Consider the following 18,676-nt stretch of genomic DNA (forward strand, 5'->3'; position numbering starts at 1 on the left):
ATTAAACCTAAATTAAATTATTTCGTTACGTTAAATTAAATTATAATAAAAAATTTGAATTAAGGAAATTACAAAAAAATAAAACTTTTAAATAATTAATTTGATACTATTTTTTCAAAATTTTATAATATTTTCAACTTTATATCTTATTCAAAAATAAAAACATTATTGTTTTCTCAAAACAACATAAAACTGTATTATATTGACATAGATAAAGAACAAAATGAAACATTGAAATCAAGATGTATCTCGATGCATTGCATGAGTACCCTTCTAGTCTTGTATTTGACTATGTTTATCTGCAGTTAGTTACACGAATTCAAACATGAAGCTTTAATAAATTGTATTTACGCAAAATGTATTTGTAATATTGAATTTTAAGTAATATGCATCAATAAACAATACTTTATGCATAAAAAAATGGTTTTAATTGTTTTTGTCAAATGTTTTATAATATAATATAGATTATATTATTAAACGAAAAATAAATGGCTTCATTATTAAATCTAAATTAAATTATATCAAAAATTTGAATTAAAGAAATTACACAAAAAAACACAATAACTTTTAGGTATTTAATTTGATACTAAAGTCGATACATTTCTTTTCAAGATTTTATGATATCTTCAAATTTATATTTTATTCAAAAAATAAAAACATTATCGTTTTTTCAGTACCACATAAAATTGTATTATAACATCGACGAAGACAGAATAAAACGAAACATTAAAATCGAGATGTATCTTGCTAAATTGCAGGAGTACCTTTCTAGTATTATTAAATATTTTTATAATTTATTTGAAACTTTATAAACATCAATCAATAATATCTACGTATATTTTGGCCTTCCTCGAGTGATGTAACATCAACATGGCACATGTATAACAACATCATCATATCATGATGGCAGTATTCATGCTTGCCAAACATAACCTTAATTTATTTGTTTGTAAAGGGTTGTTTGTTTACCTTTTAATAGTTTTATTAAAAGGTAATCTTTGAATCGTTAAGAGATGAATTTTGTTTGACAAAAAAAAATTCATCTTAATGGTTCTAAAACCTTCTGAATAATTGTATCCTAAGTCTGTCTTAACTATTCAACGCCCTAATTTCTTTGTAAATAATTACCAAACAATTATATTTCATTTTGTACTATATCATAAGAGTCTCTTAATCATTTCGATCACTTAATCATTCTACACCAAACCATTCAACAACAACTAAAGAAGCCCTAACTCATACTAAAATGGAATTCACCCTTCTTTTTAATTCTCCTTGTTTTATTTTTCACAAATGCTTAAACACGTGTCATATATTTTTCATCATCGCATTGCTTTAAATAATAAAAATAACATTATCAGATATATTAAATTTTAAAATATTAATTAATCATGATAAGAAAATTAAAATATTATCGAAAAAGCATTTATTTTGGATGATGCAAAAAGAAATAATATTATTTAAATTGATGTTTAATAGTACTTTAAAATGTCTATTTTATCAATAAAAAATGCGATGCAAAGAAAGCGTATACCCCAGAAAGTGACGTGCACACGGCTGGTTTCTCGGTATTGATAACCACAATTTTCACGTTGGCCCCAAAACTTGTAAACCTTTATGCATTTGTCACAAAATCTTCAATACGACCAAAATGTAATTTATTATTTTGGTTTTTCCCCTAAATTAACAACATAAATAAGATTTGTTGGAAATCCCATTTTAAAAATCGTATTTTGCATTGAATTAAAGCAGTGTCGGTGAAGTCGGTGCATAATATAAATGTTTTAGACTCGTTTTTCTTTTTAAAATTTTCTATAATTAGTTGATTTATGGTATACATGTTCATGCAATTAATACACATAGTATATTTTTAGCAATGTATTAAAAACGAGATCTATTGCTATAATCGTCTGATATGTAATTACTATATACACGAAGAATTTTAATTTTCATGATTTATTTTAAAAACTATGATAAACAGACTTGTTTTTTTATTTATAATCAATGTGTCAAAATCAGATAGTAAATTCACAAAGAAAAAGAAAGTAATGGATATAGAGATATTTTTGTCTTTTGAAATTTTTTATTGTTTTAAAATTATTTAAAAGATAAAGTTATCAAAAAAGTAAGGATAAATATTTGGATTAATTAATAAGTATAAACTTATCAAGAATTGTATTTTTGATTAATTTAAATTAAATTGGATAATATAAAGGAATTAAAACCTAAATTAAATAATATAAAATTGTGTTTTTGGACGAAACTACTGCTTTTTATCCGTTATGCTATTATCCGGTGCGTAAATATCGAGTTGACTTTTAGTTACCCCTAACGGAATTCAACGTCCGTTATTCACGGCGTTTATTTTGTTTGTAAAACGTTAACTTAACCATTCCGTGTGTGTGTTTTTTGACCTCAAATCACACCCACAGTTGCATACACTGTCCTCCTCTCTCTAGCTTTCCTTGGCTTTTCTGTCTCCATCTCTCTCTAAAATAACGGCATATTCATCTCTCTAAAACATTTCGAGTTTTCTAAGAAGGCAGAATCCATTCTTCAAAAGCAAGAAAAAAAAAACCCACATTGAATCTTGAAATTTTTCTTCAACGATCCGAAGAAAAACACCCACATCGTTAACTTACGTAAACCATTAATCTTTCTCTCTCGCCGGAAAAAATGGTGGTGAATGTGATCAAATGGAGACCATGGCCCCCGCTTCTGTCAAAGAAATTCAAGGTGAAATTGGTGGTGAAGAAGATGGAGGGGGGAAGTTGTGATCCTGTGCATGCGGACCCAGAGAAGGATAATCATAGGGCTGTGGAAATCAGGTGGAAGGGACCCAAGATCACCTTGAGTTCTTTTAGGAGAACAGTGAAGAGGAATTTCACAAGGGAGGAGAAGGTTCTTGACCCAAACGGCGTCGTACAATGGGATGAAGAATTTCATACAATTTGTACCCTTTCCGGGTCTAAAGACAGTGCCTTTAATCCTTGGGAGATTGGTTTTACTATTTTGAATGTGAGTTCTTGATTTCCCCCTTTAATTATTCTTGTTTTAGGTTAAATATTACTTTATTCGTACTCCCTTTTTCATGCTTCATGATTTAATTTCAATTATATTACAAGGAAATTGCACCAAGAATTTCTGATGTAGTTTTTTTTCCCTTTCCAAAAAATTGAAAAAATTTTCACACTTTCTTGATGGGTTATCTTGTGTTTTCCTATTGTCACGCTGTTTATGCACGTATGCATACACATACGCTATATCTATATACATCTTCACACACACATACACATTTGGGGGTGTAGGACTAATTAGGGTTTGATTGTTCTTGTATATGATGTCGAAGCAAGTACAATTTGCTTTGCCCACAGTGATTCCATTGCATTTTTGTGAATGTTGTTTATTACCTGAAATTGGTCGCCACATTTTGACATTGAATCTGAACTGGGTCATTTTTCACATAAATTGCAACAAATTCACACTGGTTTTTGCATTTCTTTGACTAGAAAAGATGATATACAACTCTTTCTTGGATCAAATGGAGTGCTAAAAAGAACAAAGGAAATTCAGATTATACTCATTCGACCATTTTGATGATGTTGAGTGCCTTGGTAGTTATTTCAGTATTGGTACACGATGTCAAAAGCCCTAATTTAGCTCAAGAATGATTGGTCTGCTAGTGTCATTATGAAATTTGCTGTTATGATTGTGGAAATGTTAATGGATGAATAGATTTGCTGTTATGACGACTGTGATGTATCAACGGATGACGTAGATCATAAACTGTCACATTATACGTACCCTTTATTGTTGCATTGCCAATATTAGCAAATCCGTCCCCCTGGTGTTTGTGTGAAGGTTTAATGTATTAACTAGATGATCTCTTTTTAAAAGCAAGGGTATTTATTGCATATGCAAGTGCAACAAATTTAACCATAATAACTGAATCGGCCCTATGCTTCTTGCCGGAAGTTTATGTTTTGATGATAAGCAACATTTTTATATCTTTTTACAAAAAGGGCGACCTTGGTGCACCAAAGTTCGAGGTTTTTAGAGAGTTGGGAAGGGAATTTACATGTAGTCTAGTTGATTTTTTTCTTTCTAAAAGCATGCCATTGGTGGATCTAGGATCCTCCCTCTTACATTTTTATATCTTGTGGCCTTGTTGCATTTGAGACAGAGGTAAGGTCTGCACACATCTTACCGACTTAACCCTAGACATACATTCAGGTGGGATATACTGAGTTCGTTTGGTTTGGTTCACTAAAAGGGTGACCTTGGGACAAGAAGTCTTTATATTTAATTTTTTTCTAAATATTCTTTTTTACTAAAATCACGACCCCAATGCACCATGGCTTCTTGGTTTGTTAAGTGTTTGGAAGGGAAGTATTCGTACATGGTCATTCTCACGTATTTTTACTAAAGAACGACCCCCTGGTGCACCAAGCTTCTCACTCTACACGGGTTGGGAGGGAAATCTCTATACACACTCTTTTTTATATCTTTTTTACTTCAAGTATGATTCATGTGCACTTAAGGCTCAAGGTTATGCTAGGGTTGGAAAAGGAAGCCTTTGTAAGCAATCTTACAGATATCTTGTTTCTAAATCTCTATATTCAGTCTTTGTGGCATCTTTTGGTAAAAGTTTCACATGAATCTTTTTTAATGCAGGGATTAAACCCTGGACCGAAAAACAAGGTTCCCATAATTGGAACAGCGTCTTTGAATCTTGCTGACTTTGCTTCTTCTGCTGCTGAAGAAAAGGATCTCGAGCTCACCATTCCTCTCACCATTGCTTGCGGACCATCTGAGCCTCGCCCTTCTCTTCATGTATGTGCAGTTTATGTTTTAGCATTTGTGTACTGCTAGTCTCGTGCTATTTGTCATTACTCATTCGGTTCTGTCATAGATGCAATAATTTGTAGTTTTAGGATGTCTGATACCTAAATTAGGAAGTTTCAACATAAAAACCAACTTGCTAGTGTAATTAGATCATAAGATTTAATAAATGTAGTCGATATACACGTGGGTCCCACAAATCGGTGTTTGTTAAAGATTGAAACACTCCTAAAACAGATTAGAATCTCCCCTTCCACCACCAGTTCTTACGCGTATATATTGAAATGCTCTGCCTTTCTAGAAAATGAGATTTCTGTAGAACACATTAAAAGAAGAATCTTGTGGATCTAAATCGAGATCATCAATTTGTTTGTAAAGTTTATAATGGACAAATATGTAAATTTAACTTCAAAACCTTTTAGGAAAGAAAATGTTGCAGTTTTCATGGGTTCTTAATCTTGAGGTTTGTTATGCAGATACAGCTTAGTTTAATGGAGTTGAGTGCTGATCAAGAATCTGCAGAACCTTCGCAGAGTCAAAGTCAAACATCAGAAAGTTCTTCAGGAGAGAAAGACGAGCTTTCTGCACTCAAAGCCGGATTAAGAAAAGTTAGGATCTTTACAGAATACGTATCAATTAGGCGAGGAAAGAAAACTTTACGTGAGGATGATCATGACAGTAGGAGTGAGGAGGGCGATTTGTCCTACCGTTTTGACTCAGAATCACTTGATGAATCTGAAGAAGGTGAATCGAATGAAGGCAAAGAGGATGATGATTCTACTTTCAGGAAGTCATTTAGCTATGGAACGCTGGCATATGCAAATTGCACCGGAGGCTCTCTTTATGAAGACGGTGTTTACTACAGTAATCGTAAATCTGATGTGGGTTGCTCTCAAAATGAAGATTCAACAGCTTCTGTTTCTGAACCATATGTGATTCAGAATACCAAACGTAGCATCTTGCCATGGAAGAAGCGTAAACTGAACTTGAGATCACCAAAAACTAAGGGCGAACCACTCTTAAAGAAAGCATATGCTGAAGAAGGTGGCGATGACATCGACTTTGACCGGCGCCAGCTCAGCTCCGATGTGTCTCTTGGGGTAAATTGGTTTAGAACTTTTCTATGTCATATTTGAAACCTTTAGCTCATATTTTTTTCTCTGTTTTAGAAGTACAGGGATGAGCTGTGACCGAAAGGTCACCAGCTCTGCGTAAGTGTTCTAATCATCGGCTCAAAGCTGAGGAACCCTGGTGCACCAGGATTGCACTTTGGTTAGAAATGGGATCATGTGAGATGCTGACTACTGAATTGCTGACAGTGGCATAAGCTGAATGAAGACTCGTATGCGAATCGATCATCGATATCTGAGTTTGGGGATGACAGTTTTGCTGTTGGAAACTGGGAACAGACGGATATTGTTAGCCGTGACAAGCACATGAAACTTCAGACGCAAGTTTTCTTTGCTTCAATCGATCAGCGGAGTGAAAGAGCAGCTGGAGAGAGTGCTTGCACTGCCCTCGTGGCAGTGATCGCTGATTGGTTCCAAAACAACCGTGATCTCATGCCGATTAAGTCCCAACTTGACTCTCTCATTCGAGAAGGCTCGTTAGAGTGGCGGAACCTCTGCGAAAACGAAACTTACAGGGTCCGGTTTCCTGACAAACACTTTGATCTTGAAACTGTCCTTGAAGCCAATCTACGCCCTCTGTCTGTCGATCCAGGAAAATCTTTTATCGGGTTTTTCCATCCCGAAGAAATCGAAGAGGGTAGTTTCGACTTTTTGCATGGTGCGATGTCTTTCGATACTATGTGGGACGAGATCAGTCGTGAGTTGGAGCTTCCTAGCAAGGACGAACCACGAATTTACATAGTGAGCTGGAACGATCACTTCTTTGTCTTGAAAGTCGACTCTGAAGCTTATTATATCATCGACACTTTGGGAGAGAGGCTCTTTGAGGGATGCAATCAAGCGTATATCTTGAAATTTGACCGAACCACCACTATTTACGAACTTCTTGACTCTGATCCCACTGAACCAGCAGCCGGTTCTGATGGTTCAACCAGAAAGTCAACTACAGAAACCCCGGAAGCGGTCAAGAATCTGAATGAAAATGAAGTTATTTGTGAAGGAAAAGAATCTTGCAAGGAGTATATCAAAAGCTTCTTGGCAGCCATTCCTATCAGAGAACTGCAAGCAGATATGAAGAAAGGTTTACTTTCATCGACACCGCTCCATCACAGGCTACAGATTGAGTTTCACTACACTCGGTTACAACCACCACCTGCCGCCGCCAACCCTGACCCTGACCCTGTCCCTGTCCCTGTCCCAGCCACAGCCATCTCAGCACCGGCAGCCGATGACTCAGCAAATCCGGCTGCTACATAGGATAGTTTCACAAAGGGCAATGTGAGTTTTAGGTTTAAAGTTGAAACTAGCTTTGTTTTTACAAGTTCTTGTTTTTCTTGTCTGTGTTCATAGTTTTTGTGTTGAGAATCTTGGAATGGAAAGGGAAAGGGAATCCCAAGTGTGTAGTCTCTGTTTCCATTGGTGCAAATGAAGATGTTGACCTTTCTTGGTCAACTTTTTTTAGTTTAAATGTGTGATTTGATTCCTATTGTCTTAGCTTGAACCCACTTTCTGATTCCAATTCCCAAGTTAAGGGTGATTGGTGATTGAGGATACTGAGTTTCTGCTAGATTCACAATTTATTTCATAGGCGCAGATAAAGATATCGAATTTTTCGTGAAGATTTTCTATAAAATGTATGGGTTGATTCCAACTGTCGTTGATTGTGAACCCACTTTCTGATTCCAATTCCAAGTTAAGGGCAATTGGTGCCTTTTAGGATTCTGCAATGTGATGATTGTTGTAGATAACTACTACATGTGGGCATTTGATGTTTTTGGTCATGATGTTATCAAGTCGGAATCTTGTACGTCACTTATTTGGAAACAATTCGATCTTGTTAGAAAAGCTGGTTTCCTTCATGTCCGTTAATACAATCAATCGAATCTTCAAGAAGTCTTGAATCAAACTCTTTTTAAATCGTATTGATCGAAGTTATCAGACACGTTTAGTTAAACGAACTTTTCTAAATCAAACCAATAATGATCCAAATTGAGCCATACCCACCTTTATGTGATTGATGTTGAGTTTTTGGGCAGCTTTTTTGTGTTCCAAAATGTATGGTCTGATTCCAATTGTCTTGATTTGAATCCACTTTCTGGTTCTAATTTCCAAGTTGACCCAATTGGCGTTTCATTCTTTTGGTTCCCATGTGATTCAATTGTAAACCCTTCACCTTTTTTAGTGTCGACAAAGACTTTTTTTTTTTTCATTTACCAAAAGACTTTACACGCATTGAAAGTTGTACTTTTGGTTTGTTTGTTTATGGTGTGTTTGGTGTCCAAATAAGACAAAGCAAAACATGACAAGATAAAATAATTGTTCAACGTTTGGTAAGATAAAACTGGACAGAACAGTTTAAGTAAAATGATCAATTTACCTCTGATGATTTGTTTATTTTAATTAATTTATGTAATTTATTAAATTATAATAGAACAATTATTTTTTATAACAAAATACATTATTTGAAGTTTTCGTCAAAACAATTAAAATGACACCAAATAAAAAGTTTATGTAGTTTTCTATTTTTATTTTTATCTCTTTTCTACATTATTATTATTATTATTATTATTATTATTATTATTATTATTATTATTATTATTATTATTATTATTATTATTATTATTATTATTATTATTATNTTATTATTATTATTATTATTATATAATAAATTACATAAATTAATAAAAATAATATTTTGAGGACAGTAAAATAAAAGTTTAAGAAACATAAAGTACAATAAATAAAATATAAAAAATAGACTTATTTGATGTTTTAGAAGAGAATTAAGTATTATTTTAAGGTTATATTGGTAAAATATAAGTATGTTGCACCATGTTCCATGGGGTAAGGGTGGAACAAGCCTGTTCCACTTTGTTACACTTTGTTCCACATAAAATTCATGTCAAATATGGGACAGTGATCCTTGTCCTATTCTGTCTTATCTCTTTCCAGTGTACCAAACGCACCCTTAGCAAAAAAAAATTCACTTCATTTGATGCTACTTTATTTTCAGTATTACCAATTATTCAAACCAGTCTTACATAAAAGTTGCCTTGATTTTTGTTAGATAGTATGATCGGGTTCGATTCCAGGGGAGGACGAGTTGTCTTTTCCGGTGCTTGTTTATAAGGTATGGCAAGTAGGGTTCACAAAATGTGGACCACGGGGCCATGAAGTTCCCGCCATTAAACTTTTTATTATTATTATTATAATAAGTTATTAAAATATATACTTATGCTTATTTTATAATTTAACTACGAATAATGATTTACCATCATATTCAAGCAATGTTTAAATAAATTTAGTATGTGATTTGAGTATTGTTCCATAGTAGAATTGACATGGTACAACTTGTGATGCACTAAAAGTGGTGCTAGTCTTGCTTAATATGCCAATTAGCATCCAATGCATGGTACAATTTTTATTGCACAAGGTACAAGTTATGGAGAAAAACCAACCCACAAATAATACAAATTAAATACTTCCAAGAGAATTGTAAAATATTATATTCTTTTTCACATGATAACAATTTTGAATTCTAGTTTGACTTTTTCTCTCTTTTTCATTTTATGTAAGACTTGGTCAAACATTTATGAACATGCATGATTCACAACCCACCTCTTTAAGGTATCTTTTATTTCTTATATATTCAGGTATTTAAATAAATATATAATTAAAATAAAAAAATATAAGAACGGACAAATCATATATATTTTATATGCAATTAAGGAGCATAATTAGCGTAAGAGGTATGTGAGCAACTTGGCCCACAACCTAAGCCAGTACAAATTTATAAACCAATTTTCAAGTGTTATTTCATATATGAACCAAAATGTGTGAAAATGCAGTATTTATACAATGTTGTTTCATATATAAAATGTTTACGATAGTTTTGTGCGTGAAAGAAGCAGTAATGAACGTTTCACATATGAAACAAAACGTGTGAAAATACAGTGTTTATATAGTGTTGTTTCACATGTGAAACATTCATGACTATTTTGTGTGTAAAAAAGAACAGTCATGAGTGTTTTACATATGAAATAACACTATATAAACACTGTATATATGAAATAACATATGAAAATTGGTTAGGAAGTTTGTACAAATTAATATGTTTGTAAAAGAATGATATATATATATATATATATATATATATATATATTAGTTATATACACACAATATATTATATGTATACATGATAATCTCAAGATAAAAGTAGAATTAAAAAAAAAAGAATAAATCAAATATTTAAATTTATAGTTTTAGATTTTAGCACAGATGATTATTCATTGCGTTTATATAAAAGTTTTGTCAAGGAATTTTGCATCTAAATTAATAATATGACAAATCTTATTTCAGATCTTATAATTGACTCAACATGATACCCTCAATGATTAACGTAATTTTAGGAGTTTTAGACATTTCTTAAGACGATGGGCATTTTTCTGTGATCTATCATATGAAATTGTAGGATCTATTATAAATCTTATACTTTTTCGACAGATAGTTAAAACAATGATTTTATCATTCATATTGTCTATTCAACACATAAAACAAACAACTACTGAGTACTGACAACTTTTCAACATATGCGTGTGTACGTGCATGTTTTGGTGAGAGAACAAACAAACCCGTATTTGATATGCATTATGATAAAAATACATAAATGCTTTATATTAAACAGATACATAAAATGTCTTGTGTAAAAATAATGTTACATATCAAAAACAATATTATAACAATTATTAATAAATACATATTGATTTTTAACAATACGTTGACCGATCAAAGTCGTGAAGTTTTTTTCATTGCATAATCGAACACAAAAAGACGTTACCTGGTGAGTTGGTGTTGGTGATGAACTGATGGGTAATTTACTAGGCCTTGGGTCAGGCCCATTGGTTTTCTTTTAATGGGCCAAGCTTGGGCCTCCAACATATATCATCTCCTCTCTTTGACCTATTAGTGATGGCCAAACCAGCCCGGCCCGACCTGGGACCACAGGAGGACCGGAACAGGGACCAAACCGGCCCGGCCACATCAAATACAATTAGTGATGGCCAAACCGGCCCGGCCTGGCCCAGGACCGAGACTGACCGAGACCGGTAAGGACCGGTTATGGGACCGGCGGTTACAACCGGTTAGGCTTTTCGTCCGATTTCTAGGACTGGGATCGACCGGGACCAGTTAAGGCTAGACCGGTTACCGCCGGTTATGAAGATGATAGGGCCCAACTGGGACCGGCCTGAGACCGGTTTTTGGTCCTCACTAAATACAATAGTAGCATACAGAGAGGCCAAATATGGGTCCCAGTGGGTTGGGCCTAAATCAGTCCTGATCTCAAACACTATTCCCGTAATCGGTTATGATCCCGGTCCGACCAAAAACCCAAGGCCCAGTTAAGGGTATTTTGTAGCCGGTTATGAGAACCAGTCTCGGTCCCCGACCGGGCCTAAATCGGTCCTATGTATTTTTTTCTAAATTCGATTTTTTACATAATTTTCTTTTCGAAATTTTGAAAAAAAAAATACAAAAGTATTATCCTAATACACTTGAAAATATGTAATTGATTCAATTAAATACACTTAAAAAACGTTTTATTTTTCCGAGAATACGAGTTGAAATCACGAATTATAGCAAGAATTGTGAATGTTTGTGAGTTGGTATCTTCCCGCATACACATTATGAACTATATATACTGAACAGAGGGTCAATGGGACAAAAAAGGGTCGAAAATAGGGGGAAACTTTCATATGGTTGTCGGGTATCGGTTATAAAACGGTAATATTTTGAAACCGGGCCGATGCGGGACCAAACCTATAACTGGTCCCAAACCGGTCCTGCATCAGCAAGGGCGGATGGCTTAAGGGGCACAGGGGGCATTTGCATCTCCATCCTACAATAGATTAAAATTTTAATTATATAATAATTGAAATTTTACCCCCCCCCCCCTCTACATAATCATCATTAAAACAATATACATCAAGTCTAGCAAATGTTTTATTTAAATAATAACTTGATCTCTTCATTGTTTGTGAAGCTAAATATTGTTTATTTTTCATTTTGATTAGGCTAAAAATTGTTGGCTTCTATAGTTAAAGCTAAATATTTTATTGTGAAACAATTGTTAAGGAGATTTAGGGGTCGTTTACTAAACGTTTACCCGGTGAGTACTTACTGGGCAATTTTCCTTACTAGCTGAACATGGCAAGGGGCAAAAATCTTACCCGGTAATATCGATGATAAGAATAGAGAGTTTTACACGGTAAGTGAGGGTGACGACTCTTAAGGTAAGCGCTTACCGGATAAGCATTTAGGTAAATGCCCCCTTAGAGTTTTAAAATGATAATTTATACTTAAATAAATACCTTAAATATTATGATTACAAAATATATTGAAATGAAGTTTTGATGATATAACGATCAAACAAAGTCTTCGTAATTATAAAATTAATAAAATATTAATAACAAGCGCGATAAAAAGTAATTTGTCGATTAAATAAACATTTGTTACTGCATGGCTTAGATGAAAATACAAGAGAGATATAATCGGACTCCATGACATAAGTTTTTAGAGTAAATTACACTGGTATTACTATTTTTTGGTTAATACTTTGAATGTTCAAGTTTTTGGAGTAAATTATATAATATATTAATTATATATAAATAATATTTAAGTTGGTATTACTAATTTTCCGTTAATACTTTGAATGTTTCGAGTTTTAATCTTACATTAATCAAACTTGTTTCTAAAATTTAATAGTCTAAAAACGAATCATTTGGATTTATAAATTTTTACAATATTATAGCATCTCCAACATATTTTCCAAGGAGAATTAAAACTCTAATAAAATGTTATTTCTCTCTCATAAACCATTAATATCAATGATTCCTATCGGTGTGAATATGATAAAAGAATGTTTCTTTCTCATTATAAACATTTTTGGTTTACACTCTCTCATGTTTTCTCCATTTTGGAGAGTTTTGGAAAGGTTGTTGGAGCAAAAATATATCTAAAATCTTTATTTTCTCAATTTTGAAAAATCTATTGAAGATGCTTTTAATTCGGCCCCCGGACTACAACAGTCATGTTCCGCCCCTATGCGTCATGCCGGTCCGGACCCATTTGGCCATCTCTAGTAGCATACGACGATATACAAAGAACACATGAAGTATAAGACCCCAAATGATCGGTAATCGTTCGGATCATACATTCTGAAAACGAACCCGAAACAGAATTTTGCTAGCGGGGGTTTAATTGTTTATAACATTATGTACGATTGAGCAATAAAATGCTTATGATTATCTAAAATACTTAAATTCGGAGCCTCAATATATAAGTTGAACACGATTTGGTCAAAGTCAAAGTTGGGAGGGCATGGTTAAGCGAGTTAAAAACTTTACTTAGATCTCGTTTACCTTTTTAAGTCACATTAGCTTACCGGATGAATACAGTAAAGATCAAGATCCTTGTTAAAAGCGTAGGCAAGAATCGAAAGTCTTACCTGATAAGTGAAGGAGAGGGCTTTTATCATGGTTAACACTTACCGAGTAAATTGTTGCATACGATACCTTTTGGTGGACTAAAATCTTGCCCGATAAATAAGTGGGACTGTTAAATTTTATCAATAAACGCATTTGTTAAACGGCCCATTAGCAGGGACGGACCTATAGTGGTGCACACGGTAACACGTGCCACCGTATTATTCCTCCGTCGAAAGAAAAAAAAATTAGGTTCATGAAAGGTGCAATCTATCAATTTGTTGTGTACCACCATATGTATTTTGAAACTACAATGAGAACAAATTTAATTTGGTAGAGTTGGTTTGCAAGGCTTTTGTTCTACTCTTGACCCAAGTTCGAATTAAAGCATCAAAACTACGTGTATCACTGGCAGTTCCCTGGAAATTTCTGCACTTTTTGCTCTGATAGGCTCGCTTCTTCAAGCTCCGCCCCTTAATGAAGCCAAGAAAGATGCCCGCTTCGGCACAGGGATCCTATGTTTTCTTTATTACTTACCGAGTAAGACTCTTCATCTTTATCATTGCTCTTACCAAGTAAGATTTTTGACCATTTCATTTGGTAAGAAACATTACCTAATAAGCACTTACCGGATAAGCGTTTAGTAAACGGCCCCTTAGTAAACACAAGGAGGTTCAATGGTGGAGTTTGACAATGGTTGGTGGTAGGCGTTAGTCGGGAAAACCATATTAGATTAGATCAGGTGGTGAGAACGACCAAAACAAACTAAAAATTGGGTTTAGTCGAAGTACGTTATTTTTTTTTGAAAAATGTGTTAAAAGGAAAACCAATGCATCTAAATGGTGTAAAAATTTACAAGATCTACGGTACATTGTAAACAATAAAAATTTGTGAATCTATAGTATCAAAGTCGAGTCAGCAGCTAGTAAACAGTCCTTAACTGAGTCGAACTAAGCCAACAAAATTAGAATAAATCAATCAATCCCGTCTCCTGGCAAGTGGGACCACCTCAGCCAAAGGGGTCGAGAGTGGTGTCAGCATCGGAGAGGTCCGACAATTGGGACACGTCGGGTTTAACCGCAACCACGGGTCAACACACTTGACGTGAAAAAGGTGGCCACAATCCGGCAGTTGTCGAAGCATATCGCTTCCCTTGTAATCCGCCAAACAAATAGAACAACACGTCGAAGACCCCGAATCCCTTTTGTTCATCTTTGCATCTTTGTAGAGCACGGTCGGGTAGCTCAAAAGCGTCTCTTCATCAAGCCCCACATCAACCACGCAATGAGTCGAGTCCGCTTGATTCAGGGCTTGACCCAAACTATTCCTTTGGGCCCGGATACGCACAGTTGATGTTGACGGTGACGATTCCGTGGTTCGATGACAAAAGTAGGAAGCGAGTATGATGGTGGTAATAAGTAAAAGGATCCCAACCGAGATCCCGATGCCATATCCGAGGCCGCTGATGTTTTGTGAGCCGAGAAAGCCACCGGAGTTGGGATCGGGTCCCATCGTGTTGTTCATGTTCTTGTACTTTGAGAAGATGGTACCGAAGAGGAGGAAGATGAGAATGAGCCGAAACGGTGGTTTTGCCAGCCATTTTTGTGGGGTGTAAAATGGGAGAAATGGCAATTTGGTGGGGTTAATTTTATATAAAATATTATATTTTGTATTAAAAAGTCAACTGCAACGTAAAGAGGGGATCAAATTGAAAAAAAGAAATGAATAATGGGGATTAAGTGTCATTTTTCAAAGTCAACGGTTTTATTTGTTAAATAATTACGTACATCATTCAAATACTTCACATATACGTTGTAATGTATTCATTACACACAGATACACGACGTCTATTTTGTTTGTTTAATAAAAATTTAAAATGTATTTTGATAATTAAAAAACCAAAATGAAAAGCACAATTATTATACATTATTATCTGAATTTTGATTATTAATTATTATCTGAATTTTGATTATTAATTATTAAATATGTTAATGAATTTTAATAAATATTTAAAATTGTAATTTAAAATAAGAATTCGTTAGAATTAATGCGTTTAAATTTGAAATGATGGCGTGGGTATGGACGTGTGGCTGCATGGTGGAAATGCACGTTGTTAGCATCGTGAAAGATTCAAGTGGTATTTATATATTTCAATAATAATATAAAATAAAATCAATTTGTATTAAATACTTTTTTTTTAAGGATGTCCGGGCCAAAGCCCGACTAATCTCCGGCAATTTTGGAGGCTAAACATGGTCCCACTTAAATGTCGCCAATATTCCCCTCCCAGGGCTCGAACTCGGGTTCATGACTATGTCATGCACAAATCTTTACCACTAGGCTGGAAGATCTTTGACTTAAATACTTATATAAAATAAATATGTAGGGCTTGTTTGATACCAGTTTAATGAGACTAACAACTTATCAAGATGATAGTCATACATAATTATTTGATAATAGCTTTATATATATAAATGGTTTATTCAGTAAACTTATAAGAAATATGTAAAAAATCAGGTTTTCTTCAAACATGATTGTCTTAGTTAAAAAACAAGCTCATTTCATCTGTAAAAAACTCTTTTGAGTGGATGAATCTAAGCAAAGATTCCATATTGTCATTTTCATCCATCAATTGTTTTGGTGAGGGGTTGGTTTTTAGGTGGTTGACTCTATTTTGATAGCAACCTTTTTTTATAATTTAGATGAAGATCCAGATAACATAAATACTAATACTTTAATTATAAAGATGCAATCGAGGTGGATGTTTAATTTTTTTTTTAAAAAGTTGTATCAAATTAACTCCATAATATAAAATAAAAATTACACATTGTCTTTTTATCTTTTAGGATCAGTTACATCTTCTTTCATGATACTGACAAATGCTCTTTATTTTTATGACACAAATGAGCGAAACATTCAAAAATTCATCGCCAAACTAATTAACGAAAACAAAAACAGATCAACCCAAAATACGAACAAATTAATGCTAAATATAAATTTTAATAGAAAGAGAAATTATTACTTTAATATTCTCCACCAATAAGAGGTATTTATAATAAATAATTAGAAGAGAAAAATAATATTCTATTAAATATATTGAATATTTTAATAATATAATTAATGTTAGAATTAATAAAATAAGTAGTTCTTTTTAAAGATTTTGATTTTTAATACTCAATTTTAGAAAGAAAAAAAAACTGTGAAGATGCTCTTATCCTTCTTACAAATAGATTGGGTTTCCTAAGGGCTAGTGGCCCAATAAAGTCATGACTTAAAGAATGAAGGTATGTAAACTCAGCCATGACAGGGCGAGAAACCTATCGCGGGTCAAGCCAGTTTCAAATTGGTCCCTACAAAACCTGGTCGGTTGGTCCTAATTCCATTTCTGGCCGAAAATCCTTAGACTGATCCTAGACCTCACAATCGAGACAGTTTTAAAAAAAAAATCATTTTATGAATACAGCTTTCTTACAAAAAAAATGTTATACATGTTTTTACAATTATGATTTTTGAAATTGAACATTGAAATTCTCCTCAAAAATAAGCTTTAGTTGAAAGATCTTAAAAAAAACCTTTGAAATAGTTGAACATTCGAGGTTAAATTTTAGCGGATGAAAATCCATTCACAGTTTCATTTCTTATCTTAAATTCCTAAATACAATTACCACATAAACTCAAATCCTCAACTAGTTACAATAGCAAATAGGAATCGAACAACACCTTCTTGGCTAGTGGATGGGAGCTTCTGACTCGCATTGTTATGGTAGCAGAATGATCTAAGTATCTTTTACAGTACACATATCAAAAGGGTTGTCCTGTCTTCTTTGAATTTTCCAAACCCAATGTGTCGTCCCAATGTCATCTTATAGGCAAAACTTGCAACAGGCAACTATCTGCGACCTAAAAGACATGTTGTTACCTTACTTCCAATCCCATTCTGGTGCATGCCTAATGTGAGTTTTGTGCCTTAAATCTGACCGTTTTGACCAACTTCTTCTATGCCATGCAAGTTGTGCTCTACTCCAATCGCATTGAGAGGGTTGCTTAGAAGTTTTCAAATTTCGTTCAAAATTGGCAAGTCCCGTATATGCGTCCTCTATCGCATAGCGCAGAATTACATAGACTATTTTGTTTTGACTTCCTAATGCAAAGTCAATTTAAGTTTGAAAAACGTTTCCGAATTTTTTTGTCATGTCGAATCGAACCGAGAACTGATTTTAGGAAAGATTAAATTGAAAAATGAAATAAATCACAATAAATTTTGTAATTTATCTTATTATAACTTAATAAATTACATATATTAATGAAGATATATAAACAACTCATTATGGGCAAATTGATCATTTTATCTGTTTTGTTATGTCCAGTTTTGTTTTATCAAACGTTAAACAATTGTTCTGTCTTTTCATTTCCGAATACAAAACACATTGTAACCGATATGGGCCCAATAGTTACATCTATGGAAGGAAAACATGGACGCCATAAATTTAAAAGGTTATTGTTCTAAGGGTGATGATCGAGCCCAAATTGGTCATTGCTTGGACATGTTCTTAACTCGTTATGACAAAAAAAAAAAAAAAAAGGAACCATCGTAGGCATTAAGTAGTCAATGAGGTTCGTGTTTGACGTTTTTGATCAGTCTTTCTCTTGAGGTGGGATTTGATTCAACTAATTGGGTTTTTTATACATTTTTACGATTCAAATCAACCCTTCCCAATGGTAATAAAAGTATATGTTCATGATGATTCTTGTTTTAATATATCTCAACAAGTGTGAACAATTGTTTGTTTTTTGGAAACTTTTATGAAATTCTATAAGTGTATTTTTGTTATTATAATATTATAAATAAAATGCATTATTACCAAAACAATGGATATACGCAACAATTTTTAATGATTTTTATAGGACGAAATTGCAATTATAGTTATTAGAGTCGGCCAATTGGATATATTAAAATATTTCTCACTAAAAATAACAATAATTAATTTATAATGAATATAAATACGGACACGGTTATCAAAATGGGCTAATTTCATGTAATCATGAAACATGTGGTTGACTTTGACTTTATCATAATATAGTTGACTTCATTACAAATGCTTAGATTTAGGTTATCTTTAATAAATTAGTTGATAGTTAATAAATTATATTTGATAAAATTAGTTGTTAAGAAAGCAAAATAACCAAAAAAGAGGATTTTAAAAAACTAATCAATTATAATAT

The 18,676-nt window shown here is 33.3% G+C and overlaps 2 protein-coding genes across 2 annotated transcripts; one reads left to right on the top strand and one right to left on the bottom strand.

Annotated features, from left to right (window-relative positions):
- Nucleotides 1-2,583: 2,583 nt before the first annotated feature.
- LOC112527532 lies at nt 2,584-7,413 on the top strand. Its single transcript, XM_025138224.1, has 4 exons — nt 2,584-3,018; nt 4,675-4,833; nt 5,319-5,942; nt 6,162-7,413. Exons 1-4 carry the CDS (start codon nt 2,677-2,679, stop codon nt 7,227-7,229), a joined length of 2,193 nt encoding a protein of 730 aa, XP_024993992.1. The 5' UTR covers nt 2,584-2,676; the 3' UTR covers nt 7,230-7,413.
- Nucleotides 7,414-14,272: 6,859 nt separating this feature from the next.
- LOC112499682 (RING-H2 finger protein ATL70-like) lies at nt 14,273-14,993 on the bottom strand. The gene has a single exon (XM_025103010.1). It carries the CDS (start codon nt 14,975-14,977, stop codon nt 14,432-14,434), a length of 546 nt encoding a protein of 181 aa, XP_024958778.1. The 5' UTR covers nt 14,978-14,993; the 3' UTR covers nt 14,273-14,431.
- Nucleotides 14,994-18,676: the final 3,683 nt, after the last annotated feature.

The sequence above is a fragment of the Cynara cardunculus genome, assembly GCF_001531365.2.
Source record: "Cynara cardunculus var. scolymus isolate 2C chromosome LG 1, CcrdV1, whole genome shotgun sequence".
NCBI classification, from domain to species: Eukaryota; Viridiplantae; Streptophyta; class Magnoliopsida; order Asterales; family Asteraceae; genus Cynara; species Cynara cardunculus.

Bases quoted from the DNA above. Each gene is read 5' to 3' on its own strand.
- LOC112527532 (XM_025138224.1), top strand. From the start codon at position 2,677: ATGGTGGTGAATGTGATCAAATGGAGACCATGGCCCCCGCTTCTGTCA. The intron at 3,019-4,674 runs GTGAGTTCTTGA...TTTTTAATGCAG, and splicing joins TTGGTTTTACTATTTTGAAT to GGATTAAACCCTGGACCGAA. The intron at 5,943-6,161 runs GTAAATTGGTTT...AATTGCTGACAG, and splicing joins GCTCCGATGTGTCTCTTGGG to TGGCATAAGCTGAATGAAGA.
- LOC112499682 (XM_025103010.1), bottom strand. From the start codon at position 14,977: ATGAACAACACGATGGGACCCGATCCCAACTCCGGTGGCTTTCTCGGC.